We start from the raw sequence: 21,170 nt of genomic DNA on the forward strand, positions 1-21,170 counted from the left end.
GGGGTAAAATCAGTAATTAAGAGCACTAACTCTCCTCGCCCCACTTTTCAACCCCTGCACACTCCCTTCTTTTCCCCTCTTTTTTATTTTTATTAACCATACCCCCCCCTCCCAAAACCTTACCCAACCCACCCCTCTGGGCTCTTTTTTTAAAATTATAAGATATGTCGATGATTGACATCCCCTATCTAAAAACCTTTAATAAAAATCATATTTAAAAAAAAAGAAACATGGTTTGACTTTGGGATCCACGCCACTCTCTGGTTTGCACATGTTAGGCAAGTGGGGTGCTGCATTTTCAGCTTACAGACAAGGTGGCAGAAGTCAAGCAAGGCCTCCTTGCTTTCCATTAAGACCACCACTCACACTCTTGCTGGAACACCTCAGCAAGCGAGAGTCCAAAAGTGACAGGCTCAAACCCAGAACCTCAACCAATGGCTGATACCAAATAAGGGGCTCCCCCCTGGGCACACAGAAAACTGGGCGACTTGGAAGGCGCTGAACAGACTGCGCTCTGGCACCACGAGATGCAGAGCCAACCTTAAGAAATGGGGCCACAAAGTGGAATCCACGACATGCGAGTGTGGAGAAGAGCAAACCACAGACCACATGCTGCAATGTAACCTGAGCCTTGCCACATGCACAACGGAGGACCTTCTTGTGGCAACACCAGAGGCACTCCAAGTGGCCAGCTCCTGGTCAAAGGACATTTAATCAAATACCAAGCTTGCAAACTTTGTGTTTTGTCTGTTTGTTTGTTTTGTTCTGTTAGAAATGTAATACAATTGTCTGGTTGCCCCTGGCACAATAAATGAATAAATAAACCACTCACAAATCAGCTGGTTCTACATATTTTATTGGGTTTAGAACTGGACAAATCACAAGTGTACAAAATGGGAGACCACACTATCAGAAGCAAAAGATTGTGGGCTGCAGCAGCATTTCTATTGATCCAATCAAAAGCTTTTGGTAGAACAAAGCATTAAGTGTGACTGGGCAAAAGAAGAGGTTAAGAGGTGGAGAAAAGAATGCAGGAGAGGAATGATTTACTGGCCAAATGAGACAACAATTCCTGTGCAGTGCACTGACAAGGTCAATTTGCTTTCAAGTGGCTGTCACGTTTGGGTTTTCGTGGTTTGGGGTGGGCTGAAGATGGGAGGAAGGGGTTTTCTCAGTGCTCAAAGGACCATGCCCTCCAAGGCCGTGAAGTGTTGTGCTACCATCCCCGGACCAAGGAGGAGAAGCCAACACTTGGTCTTTTTGGTCACTAACCTTCCCAGAGTAGGGTTCCGTGTTAAGGAGGGGGAGAAAACCAAAGGAAATGGGGCTGTGGGAGAATGGTGAGCCTCACTCTTGCTGCATAGCAACAATCACAACAGCAACAGCATGTACAGGAGCCAGAATTAACTCAAGGTTTGTCCAGCCTATGGTTCTGAGGTCTATTCTACTAGTACATGTGCACAAGAACTTCCAGAAATACTAGGATATGATGCAAGTAGTGACAACAGAAGAGGTGGGGAGGGGGTTATCACAGGGTGGATGTTCCCTAGAATGACCACAAAGGGGAGTTGGTTAGGCGGGCCCTTTTATACCCGGGACAGAAGCAAGAGGCACCTGGCTTCAACTGCAACTCCAATAAGTAACTGAAACCAAAGCAGATGCCAGGGTCCTTTTTTCAGGGAGGAGCTGCAGGAGTCCAGCTTCCAGCCTCTGTACGGAGGAGGGGCCACGAAATGCTCTTCAGCTGTACTTTTGAGACCGAGGGAGGCTGGGAGGAGGAGGAGGTGGAGGGAGCCAACCAACCGGCTGCAGAGGGCTAGCACCTCGTCTCGTAGATCCCGCTCCTGCCAATATACCTCACCCATTTGATCACATCATGGTCACTATAGTTCAGCTTTGGCTCAAAGACTTTCAGGTAGCGAACCTTCAGCCCTGAGGGTGCAAATGGGACCTGCATCAAGAAAGAAGGAAAAAGAGGATGAGGATGGAAATTTTGCAAAGGGTCAATAGAAACAAAAGCTAACTAAAGTCTTCTTGGATAATCCCCTAACACCCAAACACCTCCTAAAGATCTTACTTTTGGGTTGTTGTAGGTTTTTTTGGGCTATACGGCCATGTTCTAGAGGCATTCTCTCCGGATGTTTCACCTGCATCTATGGCAAGCGTCCTGAGAGGTAGTGAGGTGGTGTATCTGTCCGAACGTATCTCCCTCTATGTCCCACCCCGGAATTTGAGATCATCTGGGGGGGCCCTGCTCTCGACCCCACCGCTATCCCAAGTGAGGCTGGTGGGGACGAGGAGCAGGGCCTTCTCAGTGGTGGCCCCTCACCTGTGGAACTCACTCCCAGGGGAAATTAGGGCATCAACATCCCTCCTCTCCTTCAGGAGGAAGGTAAAGACGTGGTTGTGGGACCAGGCCTTCGGGCAATCTGCTAACTAGATAAGGACAACCAGACGAATAGGACTGACAATTGTGGAATTGGAATTTGAACTATGAGATAGCGAACGCTGAACGGTAATAAGGAGTAATTGGTTTGTATGGATTTTTTATTGGTCTTATTGGTTTTATCGCTTTATAGATGTAATGTAGAATTGTGGTTTAATTGCTAATTTATGCTATTTTGTTTTATTACTGTTGTGTGATACGGGCATCGAATTGTGCCTTGTTTTTGTAAGCCGCCCTGAGTCCCCTTCGGGGTGAGAAGGGCAGGGTAGAAGTAAACCAAATAAATAAATAAATAAATAGATGCAGGCAAAACATCAGGAGAGAATGCCTCTAGAACATGGCCATATAGCCCGAAAAAAACCTACAACAACCCAGTGATTCTGGCCATGAAAGCCTTCGACAATATATTGATCTTACTTTTGATAACCTTGGAATCATAGAGTTGGAAGAGACCTCGTGGGCCATCCAGTCCAACCCCCTGCCAAAAAGCAGGAAAACCACATTCAAAGCCCCTCTTCTAGATGGCCATGCAGCTTCTGTTTAAGTTTTATTTATTTCTAAATCTATCGGCTGACTTTGGTTAATTCCAGGGAAGCTTTTACAACTGTTATGGAGAAGCAGATGATGGGGGGAAGGCTCAGAACATTATTTGCAGTTCTGGTGTCCTTCCTAAAATAATTCTGATGAACTTTCCCACAAGAAGATGTGTGAAACAGTTGACCATCATGAAAAGCAAGATTCTCTTAATGCAAATACTTTCGATTTCCAAAGCCTCCTCAATCTCCCTGCTGCCTTAACTCCAGCATTAACTTGAAAATTTATTTATTTTTAATTTATTTATGACATTTATATGCCGCCCTTCTCACCCCGAGGGGGACTCAGAGCGGCTTACAAGTAATATACAACACAATAAATAAAATAAATAGAATATCTTCCTGGACCCCTCCTTACTCTGGTCTCAGAGTAGCAGTTGGTGTTGGGGGAAGGGGCTCCCAACTGATGACACTGAAGACAAGGTGGTGTAATCTTCAGTATACATCAGCACGCCAATGCCTTAAATCAAGAAACAGTTTCCAAAGACCTACAGAGATACTCGCAGAAACACCTCAGCAAGCGAGAGTCCAAAAGTGGCAGGCTGAAACCAGGGACCTCAATCCATGGCTGATATCGAATGAGAAACTCCATCCTAGACACACAGAAGACTAGGCGACCTGGAAGGCACTGAACACCACGAGATGCAGGGCCAACCTTAAGAAATGGGCCCAAAAAGTGGTCCATGACATGCGAATGTAGAGAAGACCAAACCACATACCACCTATTAAAATGCAGTCTGAGCCCTGCCACATGCACAGTGGAGGCTGGAGAGACTTCCAAATAAGAAGCAAGATATGGGGTAGAGCAGGATAGTGAAGGGAGAGAGATGCAAATATGGTAGTAGCAATACAAGCTTCAGACTCATCTCCTGAACTTTTTTTAAAAAAATGCATAAATCAACCTTCTATGCCTTGCCCTTTCATTTCTACAGCAACTGTCTAAATTCATGTCTCCTGCCCTTACTGAAGATAGGACTAGGCAATCCCCTAAATAGCAGTAACTCATTTCCTCAACTAGATATCCAGAGGAGGACAATGTCTGTCTCCTACCTCAAAGTTCATGGAGATCGGTGGCCGAGCCCATTTTTTCTTGTCATTGGTTGGAAGCAGTTCAATTTCAGCGCTGATCTGAGACTCCTTCATTCCAGCCATGCGTTTAATTCTAAGCATCAAGGAGAAAGGGAAATGGTCTCTAAAGCCTGTCACCAGACCCACCAGAAGGAAGGCACAAGACGAGCACTAAGCTGCTGAAGAAATGTGCCAGGCCTTCCCACTTACTTCCAGACAATGGCGTTCTCACTGGCCTTGTATTTCGCCTTCCCTTTCATGCAGATGACTTGCACTCCACTGGTGTTCAGGGGGGTTGGGATTCGCACCTGGAAGAGAAAAGGTCATGGAATCTCATCTGGCTGTTTGTCAGCAAAATGAAGTGCCTACACAGCCAAGAGTTTCTCACACATATTCCTGCAGCCATCCTGCCCACTCTGGAATGTACTCCATGTCTATGCCAGTCTTACCTCTATCTTCTGAGCCAAGAGCGAAGGCTTGAAGTTGGACTTGATCACCACTTTCACCTCCAGCTTGGTGCGGCCCACCTCCCGTACCAGGGGGATCACTCGGAAGGGCAGGATAATGTCCTTAGTGGTTCGGTACCTGAGGGACAGGAATGAATACCTTTTATAAGGATGGAGGGGGAATATACCAGTAGTACAACAGTAAGTAATGGAGGCATCCATTCCAACTGTAATACTGCCTGATTTTTACAGATGCAATGCTATTGAGTGGTACATTTAATGTAGTTTAACAATTTTCTTATGCTTTATGTAGATGATAAGCAGGTGTTTACTCTGTACATTTTAAGCATTCATAATTTGGGACATTACCATTCACATAAATACCAGCTATTTCTATCACAATGTTTTGGTCTTGCACTTACTTGAAAGGATAAAGCTGTGTCTATTTGTAGTCATAACAATAAATATTAATCAATGTTAGACATCCCACATATCAAATTTATTTATTTTATTTATTTATTAACTTTATTTATACCCCGCTAACATCTCCCAAAGGACTTGGTGCGGCTTCCAAGAGGCCAAGACTTGGGTGTGACCCTGGACTCATCGCTGAGCCTGGATCCCCAGGTTTCAGCGGTGACCAGGGGAGCATTTGCACAGCTTCGGCTCGTGCGCCAGCTGCGCCCGTATCTTGGGAAGTCTGACTTGGCCACGGTGGTACACGCTTTGGTCACATCCCGCCTCGACTACTGCAACGCTCTCTACGTGGGGCTGCCCTTGAAGACGGCCCGGAAGCTCCAGCTAGTCCAGCGCGCGGCAGCCATGTTGTTAACCGGAGCGGGACGCAGGGAGCACACAACGCCCTTGCTGTCCCAGCTCCACTGGCTGCCGATCAGCTTCCGGGCCCAATTCAAGGTGCTGGTGCTAACCTACAAAGCCCTAAACGGTTCCGGCCCAAAATACCTTGAGTACCGCATCTCGGCCTACGAGCCCACGAGGACCTTGAGATCATCCGGGGAGGCCCTTCTCTCGGTCCCGCCTGCCTCACGGGCACACTTGGCGGGGACTAGAGAGCGGGCCTTCTCGGTGGTGGCCCCCCGGCTGTGGAACTCCCTCCCTGCTGAAATTAGACAGGCGCCCTCCCTCTTGGCCTTCCGCAAGGGCCTGAAAACCTGGCTCTTCGAAAAGGCCTTCAATTAAGTGCTATGTTTTGGAATGACCACCGGAATGGACTATGACGATGAGATTGATTATGACTCAAACAAGACGAAGCGGATTTTTAGTTTAAGTAGCTGTGTGTTAGTAAGATGTGTGTTATGGCCCTGAAATTACTGTAACTGTTGTCTTTATGTTCTATGTTCTGTACACCGCCACGAGTCGCCTCCGGGCTGAGAGTGGCGGTTAACAAATGCAAATAATAAATAATAAATAAATAAGACCAACACATCAATAAAACAACAGTATAACAAATACAACAATAAATAAACTCATATAGGAAGTGAGATGGATACCATCACGTCAATTATAGGAAGTAAGATGGATACCATCATGTCAAATCAGCTATGTGGGAGGGATAAAATGATTCAATATTCTGAAGCTGTGTTTTGGCCTTAACTTTAAACATTTGCCACTTTGATCACTTCACCTGTCAACATCTTTCAACAGCACGTTGGTTTCCACAACTCCTTACTTTGATTTTGACAAATAACATTCTTCTTATTTTACATTACAAATTGTTCAATGTTTTTTTAGAAATGGAACAGTTCCCTCAAAAAGAACCATTTCTATAGTGTTCAATGATCTGAAAAGACGTTTTGGGAAGATGCATCCACCCACCATCTTCTTGATCATTATATGCATAACTGAGATGGGATTGTTTCGAACATCTGGAGTAAAAACAATGACAATTTGTCTTGCCTACTCCTAAGTGTTCAAGTGAACAGGTACAAAACTCTTTGCATGGCACGGAAAGCCTGTTACCACAGTCAAGAGCTACTGGCATCCAAGTCCCATACAATATAATATAAATGGGTTCCTGAATAACAAGTGTGAAGACTTAACAAATTTCTTTGAGTACATTTTAGTATAAGATGTTCTATATGTATGCAACTGGAGCAAAATATTGATTTATACATTAATTTCAGTCCACCAGAAGAAGGCCTGAAGTAAGGCCGAAACCGGTCGTAGACGGCTGATCTATAAGCTTCTCAACATGAGAAGATACGACATTGATATTATTCTAAAGAGACTGTACCTAAATTTACATAATAGTGTTTGACATCACTATGAAATTGAACAGTACAATATGTCTATATAACTGCTTGTTGAATTTCATTATTGTTTTGATATTATTCTAAAGAGACTGTACCAAAATTTACACTATATTGTTTGACATCACTGTGAAATTGAACAGTACAACATGTCTATATAACTGCTTGTTGAATTCTATTATGGTTTACTCTCTATATAAGTGGTATTTTTGTTGTATGTATCCAAGTCCCATACCTCATTAGTTCGAACTCTCCATCGGGAGGTATGAAGCTAATACTCCGCTCCGAGTCAAACTTGCTGAGCCTCACACACTGATGGAAGGTGCAGTCATCAATAGCAATTGACTGTTTCCCACTATGGAACAAAAACAGAAGGAGAACCATGACCAGGAGTTGATGCCAGGGTGCCCTTGGGAGAAGGGGTGGGCAAGTGCAGCAGTGTTCAGGCTCCCTGTTGCAACAACTAGTCTGCTGACAGCGCTCTGCCATCATAGACCCAGACGTGAAGCAACAGAGGCAGGGAGGGAGAGCAAGCCAGAGACCTGCCACCACTACGGGACTCAATCCATCTCCTCCAGCCCACAAGGCTGCTTGCCCCCCAAGACACAAGAGACAGATGTATTTGCTGTTGTCCACTGGGGAGGACTGCACACAGGCTCACTTCTGTTCTGCCTACAGCAGGACACGATATCCCTGCTCAAGACCTTTCCTTTTCCAAGGGTATTCAGGGAGGGATATAGGGAAACTTTCTGTTCAGAAATGTACGCAACACAAATCAGAGGCACTCTTCAGCTTCTTCCTTCTGCAGTTAGATGTAGCTGCAATGACTTTGAGAAGCAGAAGATATCCCCTTCTCAGAGATGGCAATATTTAGCCCCTGAAATTTATGGGCACTTATTACGCACCCAGTTTGGTCATTTATCTCAGCATTTGCGCTAAATGGCAGGAAGATCCCTCTCCTTGCAAAGAGAAAAGTTCAGAAATAACACAGTATCAGCAACATCTTACTTTTCCTCTTTTGCTAAGGGCATGGCAGCAAGTAAAGGACTCAGACACTGAAGTACAGCAGAGTGGCTGAGTTTTACAGGGCATTGAAGTGAGACCCAAGATACAGAATGAGCAAAAGAAGCAACTTCCTTTGTGCGCATGTTGATCACCCTGTTTCAAGGGGATGCTGGATGGATACTCAGACCTCTACTTCTGGCTGAAAATGAAGGCTTGACTTGGACGGCATGTCTATGAATTTACCCCCCCCCCCAAAGGTGAAGTGAATGGCCAAAATATCCTAATGGCACCAGATCCCAGAAGCTAAGCAGAGCCAGAACTGGTTATGACTTGAATGGGACACTAATGTCTCCCAGATGCTGTAGGCTATATTTCAAAGAAAAGAACTGGTAAAACCAAGTCTGAGTATTCTTTGTCTAAGAAAACTCTGTGGAAGTCATGGGTCATAAGAAATCTGAAGGGACATACACAGCATTTATATTCTACTCTTCTATTTGAAAATTAAGCCATCTCACAAAGGTATTGAAATTGCTGCTTTAGCAAGGGAGCCTAGAGCACAATACAGATCTATCATTTCAAGGGGACAAGAAGGAAAAGTTTCATCAATTAATAACCTGGTCAGTTTGAATGACTGGTGGCTCTGACCCAAGGAAACCTGAGTTCTCATAACAGATTTTGAAGAGAGGCCTCACCACAAGAGACTACTTTTACCCCCTTTTATGTTAGGCTCTCTTATGAGGTTCCTCTTTTGCTTTTGCACCCTGAAAGGAGCAAGGGGTTCCTGTACTATCTCACTACTGAACTAACACAAGAAGCCAACTGCAGCCTTTACGAGATATAGCCATCCCTACAATGAAGCCTGAAGAACCTCACCCAGCTGACTCAGGTCTGCTCCTGTGCTAGCTGGATGGGAATGCAACACTCCAAACAGGTTTCGTTCCCAGGAAAAAGCAAGTGGCAGCTCAGCCTTCAATCACAGGCGTGACCTGTGTGGAAGTGTCTAAAGATGGTGGCACATGCACAAGTCACACCAAGCAAATTAGATGGGGAAGGGGGAAAGAGTGCGTGCATACAGCAGTAAGCAAATTATCTACCTTCCTGTTTCACTGGAGTCAGCAGAACACAAAAGAAAAAAAAAAGAATTCAGTAAAAAAAAGATGGTTAGGAGGGAGTAAGGAGGGCCTTAGAGATACCTACACAAACTCAGGTGATCCGTTTCAAATAGAGCCCCACATACTACTATACTGTGGTTGAATTTGGCACATGAAAGGGGAGTAGACAAATGTTGAATGCAGTACCATTCCCCATCACCCCAATCTCTAGCCCCACAAATGGCTATTATGCAACATATGATTCTCTAACATAGTTTAGGGGCAGGGGAGAGAGGAAGAAATTTAATGGCTCTTTTGCTTTCCAGACTCATGACATAGATGAAGATCTAGAAAAGAATAGCCCATTCACCAATCAAACTAACATGGGAATAACGAACCGAACTACAATGAAGCTTTGTTGGTAACTGGAGTTGAAATAAATGATTTCTACTCTTCATTTCCATCCTTCAGAAACTTTGAGGTGGCGGTAGCAGCAAGGCTAGATAATCAATCTCGCAAGAGAAGAGCTGTCTATCTAAGCAGGATAACAAAACAACATTTCCATAGGAAAGCAAGAGCATCTTCCCATATTTTGTGGAGGAGGCTGGAACAAGGCAGAGATGTTACTGATATTTACATATAATCTTGCCATATCAACTGAAACCTGAAGTCATAGCCCCCCCCCCCCTTACCTTTTCCCTGTTTCATCTGCAGTCCCTTTGCCTTGTTTCTCAATGACAATTTTGTCATTCATGCCAAACTTGCACTCTGGCATCCCACTGAGATAGCTCTTCATCACTACCCTGCCAGAGACATGGGCACTCAATACCTGACCTGGAAGAAAAGAAGAACAAATGGTGTAAGTGGAAGGGAAGGTGTCTTGAATCATCTCTAAATTTAGTGATGTGGGAAGGCACTCTGCCCCGCTTACCTTGTGGTGACATTAGCAAGTTCACACTTTCGAGGACATCCAGGAAGAGTTCATTGCGGCGGTATTTTATGCCTTCACGCCTCCAACCGATCTGACCAGTCACTTGGCTAGTAATCTGAGACTGTTCTTCCTTAGTCTGAATGAGAGGGGGGGTGGTGGTCCATTCTTAGGTCAGGAGCAACTTCACAAACTTTCAAATACCGCTCCCACCAAGTATATGCAACAGTACGCCATTTATGTCACAAATCCCACAGTAGGTAATATATTACCAGTGTGAAGTACATCACCCTCTACTAGTTAGGGTAATTAATTTGTATGACAAAAATACAGAGGGCTTCAGATTTCAACATTTCCAAGCTCACCAGGTTAGGAAACATGTTTGCTATAATTAAATGGAAGTTCTACCCTCCCAAATGCCATGGATGCGGGCATAAACTGGGAGCAGCAGAAAGGAGGGGAAAGATTTGGAGATGTAGTAATGCCAGTACAATGATACTTGCTCCCACCTCCCAATTATTTGTTTCCCACCCACAACAGGTTATGCTATTCATGCACTAGGATAGTCAACTGGGTCCCAATCCAGAACTCTGTACAACATCAGTTTTCTTAAGAGATCACTAAGGGGTACTTGGGAAGCACAGCTTGTTCTCCTACCTGGTGCTATAGGCAGGTCCAGTCACGCGCAGAAAGCAGGAAAAACAGATGTATAGCGGCAAGCGCAGCAAACACACGGGGTTAGGAGGCAAGCAGGTCAGTAGAAGGGGAGGAGGAAGAAAGATGAGCATTAGGCTTGAGACAATCACAGGCACTACAAAGCTTTTCATCTGCTCTACTAACAAGGCTGAAGGAAAGGGTATTTTGCTGAATTCAACAAAAGTAAGACTCATCCGCAAGGAGGGGGAGTAATCTAAGTAGTACTACTAAGGCTCACTAAGCCTGGTAAACTACACCACGGCCTCTGTCTTATGCAAGCTCCTGCCATTTGAAGGAAGCACTTCAAATGGAAGATGAATGTGTTTTGATTACAATTTTATGACACTTAGGACCATGTGAACATTCACACAGGATTTGATTCTATAGCATGGAGGAAGTATGTTAATTCAAACCAGATAAGTTTATTAGTTGATTTGTCAGGCACTAAACTTCCAGTCAAACTTTCTTCTTGCTTTGGCCCACTCAGTAATAATATTGAACGATTATCAGCTTTTCAAATCACAAAGAACTATACAACTAATGTCTGACTACCAGAAGCTTTACTAGGTTACCATTACCTCAAGCCTCTACCCTCAAATGTCACATTTTCTGGAGGAAATCACACAACATGAGGAGGGGAAATCAATCCTCCAGGTTATAGTTCAATCCACTATTTAATATAACAAACATGCATGACGCCATAACTACTCTTTATACTGATTCCCTGCACCTGAGACTCCTTTATGTATCCTGAAGTGGAAGAGTAAAATAAAGGATTCTAGCCAACCATTATTCCAGTTCCTATGGGCAATTATTGTGACTAATTGCAATGTTCTCATACCCTAGGGATTACTCTCCTTCTGAGTCCAAGTTACACTAAAACACAAATAACAAAGCCACAATATTCCAGCTTGCAACAGCTTCTCTATTTGGATTTTTATCTATTTTGCATAGAACAGCACTATATTCATTTTAGTTCTCTTTATTAGATGTTATAAGAAACTAGGCAAAAAGCCAAATAGTCAAGCTTTTCTGAATTCTCCAGAAACACCAGGCCGCTACTATCTCTTGGAGTTCATCATAAATGTTGGGAGTACAGCTCCAAAGCATCTTGATATTAAACATAAAGGAAGGATATGAGATGTTTTAGAACACATTGAGATGTTAGAAATTTGAGTCAGTTACTTTTAAGGCTTGCTGGATCTACAATATCTTGGAGGTCTCCAACTCCGTTCTCCTTCCCCAAGTCTGCCATCTGAGTGACACAACGGACCACACTTTGGTGGAACTCTTGCACTCTGGATCTCTCTCAATTTTAACATGTGTTTTAATAATGGAGGACTAAGAGCATTTTGGTATTGCTTAAGTTTGTGACGTTCCATTTTGTTTGTATAAATATCTTTCTATCTATCTGTTTATTTCAAGCAGTTGAAAGGACTCTGTTGAAGGGTAGCTCTGTATTTCACAGCTGGAAGACAGCATCTTCCACTAGGCTACTGCTAACCCGCACTTAAATAGCAAGTTGTTCAGGCCCTAGCAACTGAATGAAGTTTAAAGGTTTTGCTGCTTAATAAGTGGCCCATGACCCCATGGAGGGAAGAGGAAGGGAAACGAAGTCAGGCCCCTGAGTGTATTACATTTAGAAATGGGAATTAACTCCAATGAAACAAACATTTTTTGTTCCTGAAGCTAGATTCCTCTAGCAATGTATAAATGACTAAAAGGCAATCTAAGCAGGAATGCAGGCTCAAGGAAATCCTTGAATCATTTCTCAAACTCAGCAACTTTAGCCTATTGTAAAGAGACAACACCCTTTTCCTGTTCAGTTACAAAACTGTAGAAAACAGCTATCACATCTGGCCCTATAAACTTCCTCAAAAAATAAACTTCAGTTCTATCGGGAAATGGGGCTGAAGGCCTCAAGACTAGCCCAAAAACATTTGATTGTGGGGAAATTTGTTGGATTCATGGCCTGTTGCATGACTTCTCTGTAAATTAAGCAGAAAGAAAAGTACTGACTGGTGGAAGCGCTGTACAAACTTTTCAGATTATGCCCATTTGTATTTCTTTCAATGGCATCTTGCACAATCAGTCCTACAGACTAGTCAGCAAAGATGCTCATGTAGAGTGATATATAGGCTGTTCTGTGTGGACTAAACAATCAACTCAACAGTCACATTTAGACAACTAAAAATAATATTTATCACCCCCCTAAAACCATGGAACGGAAACCATCAGTAGAAACAGGTTAGTAGCAATTTTTCCCAAATTATCTTCTACCAGAATCAAGTTGTGAAGAAACCTGTGGGTTTAGAAATGCTGATAATTTCAATATAGAACAGAGTGACACCTCTGGCAGGACCACTCAATCTACCCAGATTGAGTCAGCATATGATGAAGCATTCATTTCTCCCATGATCCTATGGTTGCATCTACACTCTCTCCATGTAAGATGATGCTCTGAAGGAAGAACAATTCACACTTGTGAACGATTAATTCAGACAGAGGTGCAAACTCTTGAAAGATGAGACTCTTTCATATGCTAACTTTGCTTCTGACTTAAATGAAAGGATATAATCCTGTAGAAAAGAGTCTAAACTGCACAAGCCTCCTCACAAATGAACAAGCAGCCTTCTATTTGTTGCTTGTCATCCTCTATCCTTAGCTAGCAGACCTACGTGAAAATGCTGGCAGACACATTTGCCTGATACACTAATAATTACTCCAGAACTCCTCTCTTCAGAACACATACTCTATATTGTTATTTCCAGCAGCTTCGGGTGATCTAGGAGCTGCTTCAAACTGCACTGAGAAAAGTACAGTTCCCAAGAGGATTAGTACAAGTTGTGCAGAATTTAAGTCAAGTCACTAAGTTAATTTAGCAGCCCGCAACATCGCTGTGCTCATCATATCTTATCTGTTTCAGATAAGCATGCCACAGCCAATCCCTGGCACGCCACACAAAAATAGCTTTTTGGAAGCACAATCCAGACTGCAATGCTAGACTTCTATTTCAGCTACTGCCAACATTTACCCATTACCAGCCTCAAAACTCTTATTTCCTTTCTATTTATGCTGTATAATGTCCTTCCACTGAAATGTTTCCCCCAAGTTTTCCAATAAGACAGGTCTAGAAGAGAGATGGCACAGTTTTTAGTTAGTGCCTCTGTTTATGTTGTTACAATAGCTAAAACCATTGAGATTTACCTAGAATGCAAAAGCTAACACTTCAACTATACCAGGCTCAAAGGTTGTCTGCCGACAAGCACACAAGCCGGTGATCTGGAACATGGGCAACATGGGCCTGGATGTAAGCATGCCTTTTTGGAACTATGAAAAAGGCAGCTAATATTCAAGCCAAGTGATTACATTGTGTTTTGAGAATCAACCCCAGTCACCTACCCACACAAAATATGTATGAGGAAAATGGAGAGTTTATTGAATTGTGATAATCTGATTATATGTATAGCAAGTGATGGAGTTGGGCTGGGGTACAGCCTCTGGGAGTTGCATGTGCAAGTTTCCTTTATGTACTATGCTATCAAATCAAATCATTTATTTCGGTCATTGAGCAGCACAGGAAATAGAGTCACATTTTCATACAAACTTGGTATGTTTGGTACATTAAAAATATAAATATACTGCTGAATAAATATACTATGTACTATGCTATGTTCTAACTTTTCAATATGAAGTTGTATCAATTAGCATTTCTCCTTAAGATGTTTAGAGCACAGTCAATGCACAAACTTTCCTTTGTCCTTACCTGGCTCTTGATTCCTTGCTGGGTGATGAATGTTTTCAGTGCTCCTGTCTCGGAATTTTGAGGGTAACCAAAGTCCAGGATTTCTACAGAAGGGTAAAAAGTTATCAGGGAAAGATGATCCCAGAATGGCTGGCTCAGGAACAGAAACCAATGTTCACACAACAACCATACCCACAATTTACTCAAAAGGTTCCAAACAATTAATTTTGTCACATTTGAGAGTGATCCCATCAGAGACTATTAGTGTGAAGATACCCTTTAATCAGCAGAAATTATGACAAGGAAAATGTTTAAGAGGATGGAATCCATGCATCCAGGGGAACCTGCTCTGAAGCAGGGCAATCCAACAGCAGCAGAATAATCTATCTTTGCAGCATTTTCTTTAGGTTTTGATTTTCGCATGAGGATGGCATAAAAATCAAAACCTAAAAAAACAACAGCAGAGTAGCAAGTGTCGCAGGGCAGAGAGGCCGATCAGCCAAGCTTGGGGAAAAGAAAACTGCCATTAGATGCCCACTCCAGGAGAGGGGAGAACTAGCCTCTCAGGATCCTGATCCAGACCTGCAACATTAAGACAGTGTGACGCTGCGCTTATGAATATGGTTTTTTTTAGCCTGCAGCAAGATGCAAATCAGTAACTTTCTTCTTCTCCTGAAACAGCTTTCCTTAAGAGCTGAAGGGATGCTTATGAATTCTGACACATTAAGATCGATAATTCCTGGAACCTTATTATAACATGTTCAAAATAACATGTTGGTAAGCAGTGATTAAATCGCAACTAAGATTGAGAACACTTCTAATTATCTAAAAACAGCATTAAGAATTAAAAGAGTGTTTGCACTAGACTAATCTCTTAGTTCACAAGCTTTTAAAAAATAGTAAATAAGAGCAAGGGGGAGGCTAATGTTGGATGGTTTAAAATCAACAGTATGTTCTGGGTCTATTAAGACAGTGTCACTAAAGAAGCTACTGTTAATCAGTAAAGTTACAGTCTAACAGTGGCTTTGAACTGAAACCTGCCCTCAGCATTGGGGCTCTTGTTAGAGCAAATATACTTAGATTGGTGAAAAAAATTCTGGTGCATAAAAGTAACAGGACTGGATAAGCATACTGGAATAAAGTATATATAGAACATCTAATAATAGAAAGATGCATCAGGTGAAAGTAGACTACAAAAAGTGTCTCCTAGTACAACCTTGACAAATTTGTTAATCATTGCCTTAGTGCATACTTCTAGCATTTTGTTCAGAAAGCAGAATTCAATATAACAGGGTTTTTTTTGCCATGGAGGCCCATCATAAAATTAACATTAGATTTTCAGTCTGCAACCCAGTTCTGCACATAATATGACTTACAGAACATTGAAATTTTGGCTGTAAATCTTCACATTTGACAGGCAGACATATGCACCTGTGGGAGATCAACGACAACTCCACACCTTTATTTTTTTGCAGAAGTACAAGAGGAGACTGTAGAGAAGGTTTGTACTTAGCTATTCTCTTCCCTTCACTTTGCTAGCTGCATCAGTTTATTTTAACTCCAGTACAAAATGAAAATAATTGTAAGGGTAACTATGTAGACACTGGAATATTTAAACCAACAGTATGTCCTGTGTCTACTAAGAATGCTTATGCATCTTATCCAGTACAGGAAACCACGTAACGTCATTTACGGACACCTTTTATTAACCAAATTCCCAAAATATAGTCAGAATCACTCATCCTCACCATCCAGAAGCTCGTAGATGAGCACAAAGTTGTTCTTGATGTTCTCTTCACTGATCTTTCCAAAATAGGCAGTCATCACATCACACATCTTGTAGAGGAACTCAAAAACCATGGCAGCGTTGACATTTTGCTTGGTGACAGCAGCCAGCCAGATATTGGAACGTTTGACATGGAAGAAACTGGTTCGGGCAATGTTGGTGACAGGTGAGCGCACCTGTTGCCGCGCATGGATGACATTGACTCGGAAGGCATCCACTGCATTCCGCCTGTAGGATTGACATATGATAGGGTAACAAAACTGAGAGGCCAAAAATACTAAGGAACAGTGAGTTATACACTACACTACCAAGTTGTCTACTGTAGTTCTGTAGAAGAAACAAAAACCTAGTTCACAGGCACTGGAATGTTCATTTCTTCCTTTGAATTGAGAAGATTTGCTCTGAGTCTGATTACATATATAGCCAACAGAATATCCTAAGCTGAGTATTAAACAGAAACTTACATCTACTCTTGCTGTAAACCAAGTTTTTTCCACGGATGGTACCTGTGGCACCTAACAACTCCCATAGTAAAAGGTGTATATTCCAAGCCTTCCCCCTGCCTCCCGGATATCTGAAACCTTGGGTAATAGTGAATCCTATATTTTTACTGTAAGTAGGTCAGGAACATAGCCTAGAATTGCACCTGAGGTCCTAGAGATGGCCACAAACACCTCAGGGGAGGGGAAACAATACTTTTGGAGTGTAGGTAAGTGAAGCTGTGGATATTGAGTATGTAGATAAGGGGGGATCATACTGTACAAGTAGAACAGCACTGCTATATGCAACACTATGATGGAATAGGGGACGGGGATTCAGAAATGGAACCAGGGCAAGGAATCTACTTCTTGAGGAGAACTTTGATCAGAAAGTTGAACGGATTATATCCTAAATGATACCATACATGGGGGTTTGCCCAGGTAATTTATTCGGTCCTTTTCAAGCTAGGATACCTAGTCGGACAAATGTAACTACTTGATTCTGAGAAAGCAGACTTGGAAAACAACAGCAATGTCTTCCATTTGCCATATAATGCTTTCATGTACTGAAATGTGCAATTTCTCGTAATGCATGCAACTGCCAGAGTATACTATTCAACATGTAGCAGCAAATATGACAGAACCAGTGGTAATAAAATACCTTTCATATCTAGAGAGTTTTGCTATGTAATGAATCTCTTAAACTACAATAATCTAAAGACAAAAGGGAAACGCTTAAGGGGTAATACCAGTTTCATTGTGATGACACTAACCTGAAGAAGTAACACAGTAGCTCTACATATTAATTGTTACAGTGCAATGCTGATGGGTTCATCTGTGACATGTATTAGGCTATTTGTATTCTTGTCCCAATGTTGCAGTAATGTTCTCTTTATGGTTAAACTTGACTCGTTACAATAGTTTCCCCATGCTGCAGTGCCCATTATGTCCTGCCATTAATCTCTTACCTATTGCTACAGCAGCCAATGAGATGGGATGAACAGAAATGGCGCCAGCGAAGAAAGGAGGAGTGACAGCAACAAGAGAAAGGTTAGAAAACACACATACACACAAAGCACAATGAATCCAAAATAAAAAGACAGACAACAGACAGCAACTATCGCCCATTAAAAAGATTCAGAGTGGCACTTAAGTACCTAGGCAGTGGCAGCAAAGAAGCTTCTAGAGAAGAGTTAAAGATACAAGGCTTAACAGTATTGATGGAGCAGCCAGGCTTGTCTTCACGGGGCAACTGCGCGGTATGCTTTACCAAAGGTGCCAAAGGAGTCATGGGTTGGATTAGCAATTGGTCAAACATCAAGAGAAGGATAGCTTACCTAAGAGAGGTTTTGCTTTAATTATTTTGAGACCTTATGGCAGAAATTTGAATGTCCTCAACTCATAAAGATACCAAGAAGCAAAAATGTCAAGGATTTTGGATTGTCAGTTTCTACATAAGAGTTTCTAGGAACTAACAATTACTATTCTCTTAGAAAGAAAGCCCATATGTTAAACAGCTTTGAAAAAAATCCCAAGGTATTGAACTGCCAATAAAAGTAATTTCTGTGTCTAAAGAGCGCACATTTTTTCTTGGTTACTGCTGCATGGTTTATGTCAGGGGTCCTCAAACTTTTTAAACAGAGGGCCAGGTCACAATCCATCAAACTGTTGGAGGGCCAGATTATAATTTGAAAAAAAAATGAAAGAATTCCTATGCACACTGCACATATCTGATTTGTAGTGCAAAAAAACACTTTAAAACAATACGATAATTAAAATGAAGAACAATTTTAACAAATATAAACTTATTAGTATTTCAGTGGGAAGTGTGGGCCTGCTTTTGGCTGATGAGATAGGTTTGTTGTTATTGTCGTGTGCTTTCAAGTAATTTCATACTTAAGTTGACCCTGAGTGAGGGCGGGATGAATGACCTTGGAGGGCCGTATCCGGGCCATGGGCCTTAGTTTGAGTACCCCTGGTTTATGTTCTAGAGAATGCTAAATTTAGCAGCTCAGCAGTGGAATGCTACAGTGTTGGAAGTGTTACACCATCTTAAAGCAAGAATATTCATGCCAACCAAAGGTAAAGCAATTCAAATTGGCTTCGACTGACTTGCTTAGTGTCAACCAGCGTCTGCAGTGCATCTCCAGCTCTGACAACAAAAACAACCTGAAGAACACACTGTTCTCTTCCTACAAAGGAATCTGTGGGTTCCACACCTGATGGAAATAAGATTAATGTTTCATTGAAGTCATTAGTAGTCTCATATGGAGATAACAATTTTATTATCTTGTTCCTGAAGGGACCAGGTAATTCAGGATGTGAGTCTAATAGTCTGCAGGTCATTCCTTTCATACCATATGTAGACAACTTGAAGTCTACGTAACTTTATACTTATTCTAGTTTTAAAATGATCAGTTCTGGAAACTTGGAAGTGGTGCTTTGACTGTGCCTAGAGGACTGGTTTGATTGGTCAATGCACTTTCGTCCCATCCACATCCCTGGCATGCTTTTAAGAAATAACTTTGCCTGACAAAGAAACTTAATTTTGAAAGCCTGTTAAGATTTGTACATTTCTGGATAGCTGTCTAAAGCGTACAGCGCAGACTTTGGAATCTGTCTTAGGGTCAACAAAGATACCTCCTCATTTGTATATTTCCCTCCTAGCTTGAATACACAACTAAGCAAACATTTGACAGGATTTTGCAAGTTCAATCAGATGTGGTTGCTTCCCAAATCTAAGTGCTCGTACTGAAACACAATCTACCTTGTCCTTGCCTCCAGGACTCAGTTTAAGTTGCTACATCAATTGTTGGCTCAATCATGAGTAAATAACACCCCCACCTCCCACCCAATCATTATGGCTGCACTGTGTTATTGTAACAGGGAACATTACTGTTTTTAAAGACTGCAAATAGCAGTCTAAGCTATAAATTCACAATTTATTTGATGTTAAACACAGCACCTTTCAATACACAAGAGTAAATTATTGTGTTCATTATTTCTGTAGTTACAAAAGCCAACTAGATGCAGGTCAAGGATGTAGTGGTCTGTGGTATCACTTATTCTTCTTTAAAATGAATTAGGCCCTGATTTGATACACCCTGGAGACTGGCTAGTCCATGCATTCAGTTACAACATTAGTGATGAAGTTGAGTCTAAAGGAGACAACTGGTAACAAAACTGGAAGTCATCCAAAACATAACACAGAGCGAAATGTTTGGAATAAGAGCCTAAAAACTACTGAAAGAGACATAGTCATGAAACAGTAGTAATTATTCTGTGTGTATGTGGATTCAAGTTGGCTGCAGACTTATGGAGACCTCATAAATTTCCTATAGTTTTCTGCATCTGGCCACAAATCTCATGTGGAAACAAATGACTGATGAACGTAACAGATCCTCACAGGAGCCTAAATAGAATTGACACCATTTCCATATCTATCTTTTAATAAAGACAATGGAAGAAATATATAGCCATTATGCTCCATAAATATATTTAAAACCATTCTTTGAAATGCAAACGTGACCACAGAGATCGGCCATGTGCAGGAATTTTATCCGCTTTTGTGAGTCACAGAAGCATATAACATCAATATTCAAAAACCAATATTCAAATTTAGGTACTAAATTTACCTATGAGATTAGGGATTTGAGGCCTACAATTAGTATGGTATAGTAAACTGAGCATTGGTGTTTGAATCTAAAAACCAGAATTGAACCTCAGCACAATCATGGAAACCTTGTAGGTGATTTTGGGCAAGTCACTTTTTTTTAAAGGAAGGCACATGGAAATTCCCTCTGAACAAAGAAAATCCTGTGATAAGTTTGCTTTAAGGTTGTCACAAATCAGAAATGACTTGAAAGCACAGAACAGAAGTTGAAGCATGTACAAGCTGTTATTTCACCTTTTACATAACTTAAAGCGACACAGCTAGTAGCAAGGGATTCCTGCTACTAGCAATGACTTTTTTTGTTATCCTATAGCTGTTTGTAAGAGCAACCCATCATGTTGGCCTGCTAATATACATGTAGAATGAAGCAATTGTGTCCTTTGGCTTGGAATTATGACCAGTGCTACATCAGTGAGACCTGGAATGTCATAAGAGAATTGCTGTTCAAAGTGATATGAGATAGAGACACAGTAATATTTATTTATTTATTTATTTGCAGTATTTATATGCCGTTTTTCTCACCCCTAGGGGGACTCATATAGATGGCAAAATTCAATGCCTTACATTGGACATTGACGCGATTCCTTAGAGAATCCTGCTCTCTGAAAAACACTGAGATTGTGTTGTTACGTTTCCATAATCAGGCCAAAGAAAGTTCTATCTGCTTGGAAGGATTTCATCAACAGCATTGCATTAATATATTAATATATTGCATTAACTCCCTGACCAAACATTGCACTAAATGTCCTTAGAAGCACTTTATTTATGGTTTGTGCAATTGAATCCTCCCTCATTCTTGGATCCTCATCCTGATAATTTACATTGTCCTATCTCCCAGTGTTTTTAAATTTTTAGCCTTGAATGTGGCCCTGCCCAGTGAAATCCTCTGTTTTTAATTGCTTGTTTTATATTGTTTGTGTTGTTTATTTTATTTCTTTGCATTT

At 41.7% G+C, this 21,170-nt stretch overlaps 1 protein-coding gene across 1 annotated transcript in view; it reads right to left on the bottom strand.

Annotated features, from left to right (window-relative positions):
• Positions 1-840: 840 nt before the first annotated feature.
• AP2M1 (adaptor related protein complex 2 subunit mu 1) overlaps positions 841-21,170 on the bottom strand; it is a 33,991-nt gene continuing 13,661 nt past the window's right edge. The window contains exons 3-11 of the mRNA XM_060767360.2: positions 16,037-16,302; positions 14,310-14,392; positions 9,851-9,986; positions 9,612-9,753; positions 7,059-7,178; positions 4,557-4,692; positions 4,318-4,415; positions 4,090-4,201; positions 841-1,951 (exon numbers count right to left, since the gene is read on the bottom strand). Of these exons, the coding sequence (XP_060623343.1) occupies positions 1,817-1,951; positions 4,090-4,201; positions 4,318-4,415; positions 4,557-4,692; positions 7,059-7,178; positions 9,612-9,753; positions 9,851-9,986; positions 14,310-14,392; positions 16,037-16,302 (1,228 nt within the window). The 3' untranslated portion in view covers positions 841-1,816. The remainder of the gene's footprint in view (positions 1,952-4,089; positions 4,202-4,317; positions 4,416-4,556; positions 4,693-7,058; positions 7,179-9,611; positions 9,754-9,850; positions 9,987-14,309; positions 14,393-16,036; positions 16,303-21,170) is intronic.

This window comes from Anolis sagrei, chromosome 3 (assembly GCF_037176765.1).
Source record: "Anolis sagrei isolate rAnoSag1 chromosome 3, rAnoSag1.mat, whole genome shotgun sequence".
Taxonomy (NCBI): Eukaryota; Metazoa; Chordata; class Lepidosauria; order Squamata; family Dactyloidae; genus Anolis; species Anolis sagrei.